The sequence below is a fragment of the Poeciliopsis prolifica genome, unplaced genomic scaffold (genome assembly GCF_027474105.1).
Source record: "Poeciliopsis prolifica strain line A6 unplaced genomic scaffold, Auburn_PproV2 SCAFFOLD002, whole genome shotgun sequence".
Classification (NCBI taxonomy): domain Eukaryota; kingdom Metazoa; phylum Chordata; class Actinopteri; order Cyprinodontiformes; family Poeciliidae; genus Poeciliopsis; species Poeciliopsis prolifica.
The window spans coordinates 24874777-24889684 of NW_026562377.1; the positions used below are offsets into that span (position 1 = coordinate 24874777).

General features: G+C 41.0%; 1 protein-coding gene across 4 annotated transcripts; it reads left to right on the top strand.

Moving 5' to 3' along the window:
* The first annotated feature begins 407 nt into the window (after positions 1–407).
* hdlbpa (high density lipoprotein binding protein a) lies at positions 408–14112 on the top strand. 4 transcript variants are annotated; one of them, XM_055060731.1, is made up of 28 exons: positions 408–455; positions 2890–2960; positions 4413–4528; positions 4588–4769; positions 5096–5311; positions 5394–5600; positions 5697–5912; positions 6005–6211; positions 6300–6407; positions 6488–6592; positions 6870–6948; positions 7049–7188; positions 7267–7371; positions 7459–7572; positions 8128–8214; positions 8298–8429; positions 8501–8719; positions 8957–9178; positions 9775–9993; positions 10087–10225; positions 10322–10473; positions 10552–10656; positions 10734–10868; positions 11613–11756; positions 11854–12033; positions 12312–12428; positions 12535–12675; positions 12753–14112. In XM_055060731.1, the coding sequence occupies exons 3-28, from the start codon at positions 4453–4455 to the stop codon at positions 12840–12842; spliced, it is 3837 nt and encodes a 1278-aa protein (XP_054916706.1). In that variant the 5' UTR covers positions 408–455; positions 2890–2960; positions 4413–4452; the 3' UTR covers positions 12843–14112. The 4 variants fall into 4 exon arrangements, with proteins under 4 accessions (XP_054916706.1, XP_054916714.1, XP_054916723.1 ...); XM_055060739.1 differs by having other exon boundaries at positions 10325–10473; XM_055060748.1 differs by having other exon boundaries at positions 4606–4769.
* Positions 14113–14908: the final 796 nt, after the last annotated feature.

Consider the following 14908-nt stretch of genomic DNA (forward strand, 5'->3'; position numbering starts at 1 on the left):
TTAAAATAAAAACTCAGCATCTTTGAGCTATAATCTCAGTGTCTCTTCTTCATATCCATGCAATTCAATGATTAAACAAAGTTATGAACATTATTTCCTCTGTGGAACACTTCTTTACTTGGTTTATTTGTTTGTTACCTCTGCACTTACAGTACAGTGAATATTATATGTAACTTAAAAATAATAGAAAAAGTTAATTTCTTGATTCTATTGTAAGTTAGCTCATTGTCCCTCACTCTAACTTTTAAATTTCTGAGAAAATAAAATAAATGACAAGACAATGTTTGAGGGGAATGAAAATAAGTTATTTGTAACCGGACTCTTGGACGTGACGTTTTAGGACATGATTGGTGGCGGAGACCTCTATATATCCGTCAGGCTTCACTCCCACCTTCTCGCCAGTGGAATTTCAGCTCAGCTCCTGCACCTTCAGGGCAGACGAACACATAAAAGAAGTAAGTACTGGCTTGTTTTCAGTCCTATACCTCTGTATTCCCGACATCCGTGACTTCTACTGACCACTAATAAACCACCGCGGTACTTGTCCTTTGACCAGTTAAGGGGTAAGCTCTATGTATTACACTATGTTCTGGCCTGACTCCGTGTCATTTCAGCCCTCTCAGCTGTGTGCCTACGTGGACTTAGCTCGCTAGTCGAACGTTATGGAAGCTAACGTTAGCTCGCTAGCTAGGCTATAGTTGGACTTGTACTTTTATTGAGTGTACTGATGTTGTATAACCCGTATAAAACGCCACAATCCCTGTCTAAATGTACAGTTGGGATTATTGTAAAGTTTTCAGCTTTTAATTAGCTGACATTTTAATGTCACCAACTGTGAAACAGACAGACTTAAGTTGTGTTTTCCAAGTGAGAGTGAGGCATGCTAAGTTAAGGCTACCTATTAGCCGAAGGGCTACGTGTCACAGTCGTACACGCCGCAGTCAAAGTTTTTAGCAAGTTTGCTAACAAGCTGTGGTTTCTGGGGTAATATTCAATTATTCAGTATTTGTCCTTGTGGCTCTTACACCTCTACTCAATGGCCCGAGTATCCAACGTTATCTCCGTGTCCTCGTTTGATATTATTAGTTTTGTCTGGCAGACTACATGTTTTATCGGCTAGGCAAGGTTAGCCGATATGAAGGCACCTAGCATTAACTGTGCTGTAAAGTGTCGTTGGCAGCTGTCAGCTAGTTAACATAATATCCTGTTAGCTGCCTTCTTAAGTCTATAAGCTGGGATTTAAACTATAATGTTATCGAGGCTCGAATGTTGGCAGGCTGTAGGAAATATTAATGCAAGTTAACGTGGAGTACAGAGCAACAAGACACTGACTTATTTGTAGCTTTTTATTAAATACCTGGCGTGTTGCTGATCTTTTCTCCTTTGCATCACCATACTGTATTTTTAAGTTTCATAAACTTACAAAATTATGTTGGCTAAATTCTCAAATGAGTATATTTCAGAAGTAGAGTGCAAAACTTAATTCATAAAAAAAACTTTTGGATGCCAAATTCATGTTTACATGGATTTTTTTTTGAAGGTTTTTCTTTTTTGGATGCACATGTTTCTGAGGTAATTAATAATCTTCTGTCCACATTAAAAAATGTCAAAGTTTGGTTTGAAGTATAGATGAAAATGCTATAGTTTAGATTTTCCACATCTTCAGTGTTCAGAATAATTATACTTTGAAAGTGTGAGTTGTCTGAATCAGATTTTGTCAGTCTCATCAAAGCATATGCTGTCCTGTCAACATTTTCTTTCTTCTGTATGTATTTTAAACTCAAAACTCGTCAGTCTATTTTCTAGACAAATGAATCCAATCTATTATCACGCAACGACAACGCTGGTTATAGATTTGTTTTTGTGAATTTTTAAAATTCACCAAGCTAACTTTGATGTACACTGCATTTTTTTTCTCTTTACTTTCTTTTGGGAGCTTAGCCAGTAATTGGTAAAAAGAAGGAACCCATAATAGTACATAATTGGTAACATGCCAAACTAGAAGTCATGTTTTTGCTGCAGGAGTGCAAACGTTTCCCTTCCCCAATGTTTAGTCAAAAGCTTCACCATGTCACTCATGACCTAGAAATTACACTGTTGACTAAAAGGGTTTGACTTTTATGTTAGCAAGAGACAGAAAACTAGTGAAACTTCACACTGGATAAGGTCCGTTGGACATAAAAAGCACAGCATACTGTATGTAAGTAAACTCTTGTTGTGCGGTGGTAGAGCACAGCACTGCCCTCTTTATAGTTTTTAAAATATTTTACCTCGAGTCTAATTCACATCGCTTCTGAGATTCTTTTATGGTCCAATCAGAGTGAATGTTTTGTTTAAAAAAACAATCAAAAAAAAGCAGGAAATGTGAAAATGACGAGGTATTACTGGAAGACATTATTCACAATACTTAAGCCCAAATTGTAGTCTTAAACACGCAAGCACAATGAAATGTAATTAAAACAACTACAACTTGTTTTGCACTTCATACATAAGTTACTCATGACAACTAAACCCATCTTAAACAGTCTCTTATCACTGTTGTGTGTAAAAAGCTGTTTAAATGCAAGTTTACTCTACTATTTTTTTTTTTTTTTCAAAAAATTCTACAACGGCTGTAATCTTGTTTCATAATGCTTTTTGTGGAAAAGTCTCCAAAATTTTCAGTTTTTAGGTTTTAACTTGACAAGACCAGAATCATTTGTTGGGTTTGTTTTAGGAAAATGATAATCAGTCTGTCTGATTTATCATTGAAGAGCAATTAGCTGGTGTATTTATTGCAAATCTGCTTGTTCATCAATAAAACAGTACAGGAATTTAAAGCTTAGTTTTTCATAGACTGGAATAATTCCTTTTGGAGTCCTTACCTTCCTCCTCTTTGTTTTTTAACAGGTAAAAGCTGGCAGGCTGACGGGAACTTGCATTTTACAGGACGGATTATCTGGTAACTGACCATTTAGCTGGTAAGTTGCTTGCACACATGCAGCGTTTTTAAGTCGAATAGAATAAATCTTTTGTTTTTCTTAACAAATGTTGAGTCAGTCCAGTTGTCTACAGAAGATGGGTTCAAAGTCAATAACACACTTTTCAATTTCATCCCAGCTATAAAACGGTGCAGTCAGTTTCAGTTTACTACACTGTTTACTATGTTGAAGCAGCAAAAGATTATAAATGTGGGATAAACTTGGACTAATAGTAAATTACTATTTACTGGGTGATTATTTCTAATAGGTGCATTCCTTTTATTGCACATTTTTATGTCTATGATCCTTTAGCCTTTTTAGCCTTTGGTGGCATTCTTTTTGAACTAGCTTGGTGGAAAGAGGAGACGTGAAGACTCCTGTGCAGTCAGGTGGCCTGGACTTCTACATGGTTCACATATTTTGAGCACACAGCATTCCTCATGTACATACCTGCACACACATGTGGATGGGACTGACACCAGCACATTTCTTTATTATGTTCCCACCTTTAAAGCAGAGGAGTGTGATCATAAATTTATGATGTGAACATAGATTATTACAGCTAACTCTATAGATTATGACTTCAGAAAAAGTTATTAAAACCTCTGGTTGAACGGGTGGGTTGTTGCTACCTCAGTTTACAACAGGTGTCCTCTATGCAGATTTACCATTTCTATTGTAATACACTCAACTGAATGATTTTATATCCTTTTTCTGCTTTTCTTGGAAGAAAATCCATCCTAATATTATTCATTCTTTTCTTTGTTGGCAAGAGTTTCTTGACCAAAACACACAAACTAGAAATTCCCCTGGAGTTTTTGCTTTATACGTGATCAAATTGAAACAAGGTGCATATCCTATTTCCAAGAAAGTATATTCCCTTATTAATGAGGATCACCTGAATGTGTAAAATTCAGGTGAAGGTGAGGACTTCTGAGTTTTACTCTTGGAACTGAACCGCTGGCTCAAAGATCTAAGACACGGACCGCTCATGGACTTTAATCTCCTGCGTTGTGGACATAGAGAGGTCACCGAGTAAAATCCTCTTAGCCTTCACCCTGCTATAATTCTTGGAATAGTGCTGTTTGAAGAGACAGAGAGGGTGCACTGCATTTGGCATTGCTAATAAAGGTGCTCCTGATCTCAGGAACATGGCTTTTTTGTGATAAAAGTAGATTAGATAAAGGGAAAACCAAAGTTCAGTTATAATAAGCTTGCTCATGATCATGTGACTTTATTATTATTTTTTAAACATGTTTAGTTCTTGAGATTAAATGTTTCCTGACATATTTGAATGTAATTGAGCCAAAATTCAAATTGTAATAACATGTGGCTCACATGACTGCTGTTTTTCTGAACTCTGCCATGTTCCAAAAAGTGGTGTTACTTTAACCATTACTTGTTAGCTGCATTGTGGTTGTCACCGTACTAAACCATGCGCTTTGTTTCCAGTGGCACACTCGGACTCTGTGTTTGACGTGGGATCTTAACCATGAGCTCAGTCGCTGTACTTACGCAGGAAAGCTTCATCGAGCACCGCAGTGGGCTTCTGCCAGAGCAAAGTGGTGGTGAGTGATTCTGAATATTAATGTACTTTTAGCACTTTTTGTTTTAATAATTGGGGTAGTTTCATCCTCCCCTCCAGCTGCTGGAGGCCCCAATGCTGGAGAAGATGAGGAGGAACTTCCTACCTACAAGGATGCCTTCCCACCTCTCCCTGAGAAAGCGGCCACGCCTGAGGGGACGCAGGAAACTGCCAATGCCTGGACATCAAAGATTCGGCCTCTCAAGTCCTCCATTATCACCCAGGTGCACCAGTACTACTACTTTAACTTAACATGTGGTCCTTGTCTCCTTTTGCTCGAATTTGTAAAAATTTTACAGAGTTTCCTTGCATCCTGTCTAATGTTTGAAATGCAAGTTGGCCTTAAATGCATTTATCACAAGTCTTAAATTTTGGCATGGGATGACTAAATAATTTTGTGTAATTTGTTGCATGTAATATTCACAAGTAAAAGTTTCAAAATGCAGACACCTTCCTTGTGTTCTGTGACTTAAGGCTACCAATAACTAGCCGCTAATGTACCCTAATTAGCTTTTTTTTTCTTTTTCTTTTTTTTCAAAATAAATCTCAGGTTTTCCATGTGCCGCTGGAGGAGCGCAAGTACAAGGACATTAACCAGTTTGGGGAAGGGGAGCAAGCAAAGGTCTGTGTGGACATCATGCATAAGACCGGAGCCCACCTGGAACTCTCCTTAGCTAAAGACCAGGGTCTCTCCATCATGGTGTCTGGGAAGCTGGATGCTGTGATGAAGGCCCGCAAGGAGATCGTGTCCCGACTGCAGACTCAAGTATGAAGCTTTGCAATTTCAATTGCTCAACATTTATTGTCTGTGACAAAGATGGCTGAAATGTGTTTTGTTTATTTTTCAGGCTTCAGCGACTGTCGCTATCCCAAAGGAACACCATCGCTTTGTCATCGGCAAAAACGGGGAGAAGCTTCAGGAGCTCGAGCTCAAGACTGCCACCAAGATCCAGATCCCACGACCCGACGACCCCAGCAACCAGATCAAGATCTCTGGTACCAAGGAAGGGCTGGAAAAGGCAAAGCATGAGATCCTGTTGATCTCTGCTGAGCAGGTAATGTTAATGTCCTGTGGAAGCATTTCCACATACATTTTTATTTTCTAGTTTTACATTTTTTTAAACTTTTCTTCTGCATTTAAAAAAAAATAGGATAAGCGTGCTGTGGAGAGGGTGAACATTGATAAGGTGTACCATCCCTTTATCACCGGTGCCTACAATAAGATAGTTGGAGAGATGATGCAGGAAACTGGTGCACGCATTAATGTTCCTCCTCCAAGCGTGAATAAGAATGAGATCGTCATCACTGGGGAAAAGGAGCAGGTGGCCCTTGCTGTGGCTTTAATCAAGAAGATCCATGAGGAGAAGGTGAGGAGGAGGCAACAAAAGATTAGATTGTATAGAACAATGTTTAGTTCCTGTCAAAAGGTGCAAACAGCTGGTCTTTGTATCTACTGCAGAAGAAAAGCACAACCACGATTGCAGTGGAGGTGAAGAAGTCTCAGCACAAATATGTCGTCGGCCCCAAGGGAAACACCCTGCAGGAGATCCTGGATAGAACTGGCGTCTCGGTTGAGATCCCACCTTCAGACAACAGCTCAGAAACAGTCATCCTTCGTGGGGAGCCTGACCGCCTGGGACAGGCCCTCACCGAAGTGTACGCCAAGGTACAGGCGTTTTCTGATGCAGAGTGAAAATGCCAACCAGAGGGCATGAAAGTTGGAGGTAAAACTAACTTTTTGTTTTTGTTTTCAGGCAAACAGTTACACTGTTTCCTCGGTGTCAGCTCCTTCTTGGCTTCATCGTTTCATCATTGGCAAAAAGGGACAGAACTTGGCTAAGATCACCCAACAGATGCCCAAGGTGAATGCAGTCAAGATTGGAAGAAGTTTGAGTTTTGAGTGTTCATTAGTCCTAATGATGTCTTTATTGTTTGTGTTCAGGTGCACATTGAGTTCACCGAGGGAGAAGATAAAATCACTTTGGAAGGACCAACCAAAGATGTGCAGATGGTGCAGAGTCAAATTGAAGCCATTGTTACGGATTTGGTGAGGATTCCTTTTCACTAATGAATTATCTTCTGTACATGAAGAAAATCTTTGACTTGCTGATACGAAAAACTTAAGATTTCTTCTCTGACTACTTCTACACCAAAGTGATGTAATTTGGTAGAATTTATAAATAATGCATTCACTCATCTGCAAAAGATAGGATTTTTGACTTTCTGACTTGATGAAGTTGAAAACCAGAGGCCATTCATGGTGCATCTCTACACATGGAAGACACATATCTCATTTTTTTATTTATTAATTTGCCTTTTAACAGGCAAGTCGAATGGATTATGCAGAGATCACTGTGGATCCCAAATTCCATCGTCACCTGATTGGAAAAGGAGGTGTCAACAGTAAGTTTGCTACTGAAACTGTATAATAAAAAAAATTAAAAAAAAGATTTTTGTGATTAAAAACAATCTGTTTTCTGATTTTATTTTTTTTAACATTTAGTCAACCGCATCAAAGAGTTGCACAAGGTGACCGTCCGCATCCCCCCTGACAACGAGAAGAGCAACTTGATTCGCATAGAGGGGGATCCGCAAGGTGTGCAGGAAGCCAAGAAGGAGCTGCTGGAGCTAGCGTCACGCATGGTTGGTACACACCACTGAGACGCTACATGTAGTTCACCATGCAGCCTCGAATCGCTCAATAACTTGTGGGGTTTGCAGGAGAACGAGCGTACAAAGGACTTGATCATCGAACATCGTTTACACAGAGCCATCATCGGGCAAAAAGGGGAGAAGATAAAGGAAGTGCGGGACAAATTTCCAGAGGTCAGTTTTAACTCCTTGTATCGGTTTGCATTTGCTCTGTACTGAAGCTGCTGCCGGTCTCTGAACGACTCCATAACGTTTGTTCAGGTCATCATCAATTTCCCCGACCCAGCACAGAAGAGCGACATCGTTCAACTCAGAGGGCCTCGGAATGAGGTGGAAAAATGCTCCAAGTTCATGCAGAAGATGGTGGCTGAAATGGTAAACTGTCAGTTGTTTTAAAATAAATTTCTCCCTCTTTTATTACTATTGTGATACACATTTTGAGGTGCAGCACAGGGTGTCTGCGCTTCCTTAAAGTATTGCATGCATGGATCTAAAATTAAGGCCATAAAACTTCTTCATTTTACTGATTTTATTTTTTCTAAAAATTTGTGCCACTTAGTACACGGTCCCTGATTATCATTATCTAACGTTGCAGGTCTTAAATTTTCTATTGGCAGGACTGTTTATCTTGTATATTCAGTTTGTTTTTCTTGGTGGGACTTTTGTCAGAAAAACAAAAACTGTCAGGCAAAAGTACTTTATTGTGTTCTGTGACGAGACGGTTGAGGCCAACGGTCCCTCACTAACATACACTTGCTAGCTGTCGCTTTTTTTGCATCAATTATGGGTAAGTGCAATCATCTCCACTTGGCTGGACGAAGTTTGCACATTTCTGTGGAGATATAGGTCTTAAATTTAAGACTTTTGTGATTTGAGTTTGTGAATCCCTTCAGTAACTGTGTGTTCACATTTTCATTTCTACTGGTTTAGTTGGAGAACAGCCAGACTCTGTCTGTCCCCATTTTCAAGCAGTTTCATAGGAACATAATTGGAAAAGGAGGAGCAAACATCAAGAAGGTGCCGTATATTGTACTTTTTTCCTTTCTGTATTGCATCCTCAACCCAAGAACAAGCCTTAAATAAGATCTTTGATGCTGTAGATCCGAGAGGAAACAAACACCAAAATCGACCTCCCTGCCGAAAACAGCAACTCTGAAATGATTGTCATTACGGGGAAGAAAGCAAACTGTGAAGCTGCAAGGAACCGCATTTTGGCTATTCAGAAAGAACTGGTAAACACTCTCTAAACTATGTCCATCTGGTTGTATGATAGTAAAATTACAGTTTAATTATTGTCTCTCAGGCCAACATCACAGAAATGGACGTCTCCATCCCGTCCAAGTTGCACAATTCGCTGATTGGCTCAAAGGGCCGCCTTGTGCGCTCCATCATGGAGGAGTGTGGCGGCGTGCACATCCACTTCCCCACCGAGGGTTCAGGGATCGATAAAGTCACCATCAGAGGGCCAGTGGAGGAGGTGGAGAAAGCAAAGCAGCAACTGCTTGCTTTAGCAGAGGAAAAGGTTCGTACAAGTCATTCAATTTCCTTGCTAAACTTGCAAACATTTTACTTTGGCGTTTGATTATACAATCGGATTGATGTTTGCCAATGAGGAAATGTTTAGCACCTATCCACCAAACAGCCACCTACACATTAGGGTGGTTTCCACCTCTTCAAGATGGCTGTCAACTATCATAAATTTATTCTGAAAAGCCCTACTGAATTCTAAATTTAAAATTTGGTAAACCGTCTTTCACAGCAAATAAAGAGTTTCACTGCTGAGCTGCACGCAAAGCCAGAATACCACAAGTTTCTCATCGGGAAAGGTGGCGGAAACATCCGGAAGGTTCGCGACAGCACCGGCGCCAGAATCATTTTCCCCACGTCTGAGGACAAAGACCAAGAACTCATCACTGTGGTTGGGACTGAGGAGGCGGTTCGGACAGCCCAGAAGGAGCTGGAGGAGCTCATCAAGAGTTTGGTATGCCATTTAAAAAAAATAAAAATTTGAGTCCTTTACAGGAATGGGCTGGTATCTGGGTTCAATGGGAAAACTTTGAGGCCTATTTGATATCTCTAGTGTTTTTTTTTTCTATTGTTGGACTTTTTTGTCTGGCAAAAGTTTGTCACAGTCAAATATCTTTGTCTTCTGGAACTGTGGACTTTTGAGGCTCCTGGTAGCTCTTGCTCGCTACAGTATGTTAGCAGCCACCTTGCTAGCTTTGTTTGCATCCATTATGGGTGACAACAAATTTAATGCCAGTTGTACACTGCAGCAGATATGTAGGTCTTACTTGAATGGGTGTACGGTGCAGATTATTCGGTTTCTGTGTAGCCATTTTGAACTTTATGAGTTAAATAAGCTGATTCATTCAACACTTCTAAAAATGGCCTGATTTAAAAACAAAACAAAAGATGGTACGAAATGTCCCTAAAGGGCCAACCTTAAACATTTGGAATGTTATAACGGGAAACTTATCGCTGACCAGCTCATTCCTGATCCATAACGTAAAAATAAATAAATAGAAGTGCATATCTTGTGGTTTTTAAATAGTGATGTTCACTTTGTGGTTTAAGGACAACATTGTGGAGGACACGATGAACGTCGACCCCAAGCACCATCGCTACTTTGTGGCCCGCCGGGGTCAGGTCCTCAGGGACCTTGCTGATGAGTACGGTGGCGTCATGGTGAGCTTCCCTCGTACTGGCTCCCAGAGCGACAAGGTCACCCTCAAAGGAGCCAAAGAATGTGTGGAGGCAGCCAAGAAGCGCATGCAGGAGATTGTTGAGGACCTGGTAAGTGTTGGTTGTCTTTTTTTTTTTTTTTTCCCCCCTTGTTTTTTCAGATTTTTACTTGATTTTTTTTTGTTTGTTTTCTTTCCCCCCCAGGAGGCTCAGGTGACTGTCGATTGTGTGATCTCTCAAAAGTTCCACCGCTCCATCATGGGTCCCAAGGGCTCACGGATTCAGCAGATCACCAGAGATCACAACGTGCAGATTAAGTTTCCAGAGCGAGAGGACCCACAAGGTAAAAGCAGGCCTTCATTGTGTTTCTGACCAAACTTTAAGCAAAAAGGAGCATTTTTGTCTCAAAACAATTAACGGTGTGTATGCGTTTGTTTAGCAGCACCTCCTGCAGACGCTCCTGTTCAGGAGAATGGAGAGGCCAATGGGGAAGTCAAAGAACCTGTCGACCCAAACGCTCCCAAAAAGTGTGACGTGATTTTGATTTCCGGTCGCAAAGAGCGCTGTGAGGCTGCCTTGGAAGCGCTGAAGGTCGGAGCTGATGCCATGCCTCGGTTTGGACTCAGTCAGTTGCTTTTTCTATATCTAAGCGTGTTCTCCTCTCTGCAGGCCCTGGTTCCCGTCACAATTGAGGTGGAAGTGCCTTTTGAGCTTCATCGATACATTATTGGACAAAAAGGAAGTGGAATTCGTAAGATGATGGATGAATTTGAGGTACACCGTCTTTTAAAATCAGTTAAAATGCAGTGTGGGCTCAGTGCAGCTTCCTCATGACTTCAACCTGCTTCCAGGTTAACATACAAGTGCCTCCTCCTGACCAGCAGTCTGATAAAATTGCCATCACCGGCTTGGCCTCTCACCTTGACCGTGCCAAAGAAGGCCTCTTCGAGCGGGTTAAGGAGCTGCAGGTTGAGCAGGCGGATCGGGTTTGTAGTTCTTTCAAGTCGTTCTGCTTCAGCCTCTTTCACAAGATGAAACACAAAAGTGGGATGATTTTCTTAGTCCTGTAATGTTATCTCAAACATGACCTATTATGCAAAATTTTAATTCTGTACTTCCATTTGGTTCCTACTGCTTTTAAAAACTGGTGTTTTTTTTTTTTTATATTTGGAAATTGAACTGTTTCAAAAACCTCCCAATTGTAAAGTCATGAACGACAGGCACTGCACTGTTAGCAACCCAAGCAGAGCTCCAGCACATTTGGGCGTCTAGTTTTACTGCTGCATGGTCTGAACAATGGCTACTGAAAAAGACAAGTGCTGACTTGCCATCCAAAATGCACTAGCTTACTTCTTGTTGGTTGTACAGGAGGCTCCACTTCTGCTTTTCAGAGACGTAAAGTCATATAATTAAGCATCTGTTTTCAGCTAACAGTGAGTTCAGTGGCATGGCCAGCAGCAGCTTATTTAGATTTAAAGTGACAGAAGCCTTAAAACAGCTCATTGTGAAATGACCTCAATGTACCGAACTGATCAGACTTGAATCTCATCGAAGAATATTGGTACAAAAAAATGTAAACATGTTTTGGCCTGTCTTAACCTGCTCAAGGAATCGTCATAAGTCACCTTTTAAAGGTCATGCACAGCACAAAAGTCTCAGATTAATTTTCAAATGCCAGAAATCGGGCAATAAAACAAGTTTTGTGCAAAAAATCTCCCCTGAACCTGCAGGCACTCAAGAGCTTCAAACTGACCATCACTGTGGACCCAAAGTATCACCCAAAAATTATCGGCCGCAAGGGCGCCATCATCACCAACATCCGCACAGAGCACGATGTGAACATCCAGTTCCCAGAGAAGAATGATGAAAACCAGGTATAGTATGGAAAACAAATGCTTAAAGTTCTTTTTTTCTTAACACATTGATGAAATGGAACGGCTCAAATCTTTTTTTTTTTTTTTTTCTTCAAAGGATCAGATCACGATTACAGGGTACGAGCAGAACGCCATAGCTGCACGGGAGGCTATTCAGGCTATAGTGGACGAGCTGGAGGAGATGATCTCCGAGAACATCACCCTGGACAGCAGGGTCCACGCCCGCATTATTGGGGCTCGGGGCAAGGGCATCCGCAAGATTATGGATGAGTTTAAGGTGAGCTTCCGTAAAGCTGAAATGTTCTCCCTCTGGAACACGCACAAAGGAACTCGACCAAAACCTCACTGCCATTTAAATGTTCATCTAAATGTACAAACTTTTAATCTCAGTAAGGCAGGAGCTAAACATGTAAATTCACAGAGATTTTAAGTCAAAAACATGTTCTAGAAAATTTCTAGCCAGATTTTTCTTTTTTTTTTTTAATCAAACATGTCAATTTTTAAAAAAATAATGACTTAAATATTAAGTTAAATACAACTTCTCAATGTTTTCAGATTGATCTCAGGTTTCCACAGAGTGGCGCTGCAGATCCAAACCTTGTAACCGTAGTAGGTCGTCCTGAACATGTGGATGAAGCCATTGATCATCTCCTGAACCTGGAAGAGGAATATGTAAGCTCCTCTAAACATTTTTTTCCTCCCCCCCTCCCTCGAGTCATGATCAAATGCCAACTGTTTGCTGATGCACTTTTTTTTTTTTTTTTATGTTGTTTTTCAGTTGTCGGATGTTGTGGAAAATGAGGCGAAGATGGCATACATGAGGCCACCTGGTGGCAGCGTTGCTGCTGCGGATGAGCAGCGTGGCCATTCCAAAGGTTTCGTGGTTAGAGAGGCTCCCTGGGCCACCGGCAACGAGAAGGTGAGACCTACCCAAACGGCTGCTATTCCACTCTGCATCACTAGTTTTTCTGAATCCATTTGCTCCTTTTCTTTCAGGCTCCTGACATGAGCAGCTCGGAAGACTTCCCAAGCTTTGGAGCTCCGGTCCAAGCGAAGGCGTCACCCTGGGGACCCAAACGCTTTTAAGCCGTTGGCTTAAACGTAACTAGTCAAATCTTCCCCTCCACCAACTCCATGTGCATCCCTCCCAATCTCCCCCCCAAAAAACCTCTGGAGCTGGACTGACCGCTGACCCTCAAAGTCTTTAGTTCTCAGAATATCATCCTGCATCTCGGTCACCAGTCCACAATAAGAGCTTTCAGATACTGTAATCCATCGTGAGCTTTATGTCTGCGTTGACTCGTACCGTCTCGAGCCTAAATGTTCCGGCCATTTTGCCGTCTCGTCTACACCGATGTTTTAAATGTTTTAGACCAGATGCCTCATTGTGGTTTGAACTGTTCTACCAAATCGTGATGACGAAGACATCACTACTTTTTACGTGAGCTGCCCTTATCTTAGTTGCCTTTTGCAGGAACAAGGGGTGGGGAGATACTGATTTTAATGTTCAAACTTAAACGTCAGTCGTAGAAGGTTCCCACACCCCTTCCTGCTTCATCCATGTAGCCCAGTGAAAATAACATAGTCGTCCGTTTCCAAGCACACTATAGTGATCGTCCAATCATGTCCTTCCATGTGCTCGTACCTGTGCTGCTGTGCGAACGATCAAACTTCGGCTCCCACCTTGTAGCCTTATGAATTGGTGAGCTGTGATGGAAGGTGTTGGGGAGGTAAAGAAGGGGAGGGTGGTGGCTGAGTTTCAGCCACCACAGAATGGCACCAACTCAAACTGCCAGATGCTTGGAGATCATGCCACACCTAAACTTTGTACAACACTAGGCTAGAGCTCCACAGCATCAAAACCTCACACTAACTGTTTTAAATAGATTCGCTACATTATAAAGTAGATCACTCTGCGGAAGTCGACCATCTTGTGCCAACTTTAACGACGTCCCGCGTTCTTCGCCCTCTGTAACGGGTCAGTGTCCAGTCCCTTTGTCTTCCAGTTGCTATGCAGATCCCCTCTGTTATATAGCAATGGCCCCTCCCTTTTTTATTTTTCATTTTTATTTCAGCCTTACAACTAGAAAGATACAAACCAGGTAGAGATGAGTTGCTTTCAGTAGACAACTGCAAGGTGTTTCCTCATTCTTTCAAAAACATTTTCTTCCCAGTTGTGTGTTTTACTTGGCGTGTACGTTTAGCCTACTAGCTGCTAAGTAAATGTCTAGCATCTACCTACCTTGGTTTATATCCTCCTTGTATTGAACGAAAGATTATGCAAATACCATGAAGTGAACGGTTATGGACGACACTGGAAAAAATTGTCCAGAAGCCAATAAAAAAATTGAAAACATTTTTCATCTCCGGCATCCTTTTTGGGTTCATCACAAATTAATACATTTCATGTCATAAGATGGATTTTTGAGAATTTAGCGGTTCATGAGTATATCTAAAAATAGAAAATTGTGGAAGGTCACTATAAAAATTAAATGACAAAATTTGGGTGCAAATTTTGATCATATATTGAACCAAGATTCTATTCAGTAAAACATTAAGCATAATAAATTATTTTCACCACTTCAGCCCAGACAACAGAGTGATCTGTGGCTATGCGGTGATCTCCATTGCTCGGCTCAAAGCAACGTTCAGCAAAAGCTCGTTCTGATGTGGTAGATGAGCTGAAGTCAAGCTGATGGATTTTTTTACAGTACAGCGGTAAATCCAGTATGAATTCATCATATACTGCCACACCGCGGTATCACTGAGAAAACTGAATGCTTCCAACTGTTGATGTAATAATGTTTGCCACTGGACGCGCTGGAGAGCGCTGGTTGGCTCAGCCAGGCAGAGGAACAAACTGTTGGCTAGTCAAGTTGGAATAACAATAAAAAAACAAATGGAAGATAAAGAAAGAGATATAAAAAGAAAAACGTGAGGCCAAGATTCGAGACTACACAATTCAATAACAAAGTATGTTGGGTTTTTAAAGATTCTGACTGCCTGTATAGGCCACTCAGTAAAAAAAAAAATCTCAGAGATTCTGTCATGAGATGGTATCTCAAAATAATGAGATTTTATCTCAAAAATAATGAGATTGTATTTCAAAAATAATGAGATTCTATCTAGAAATGAGATTTACTCAAGATAAT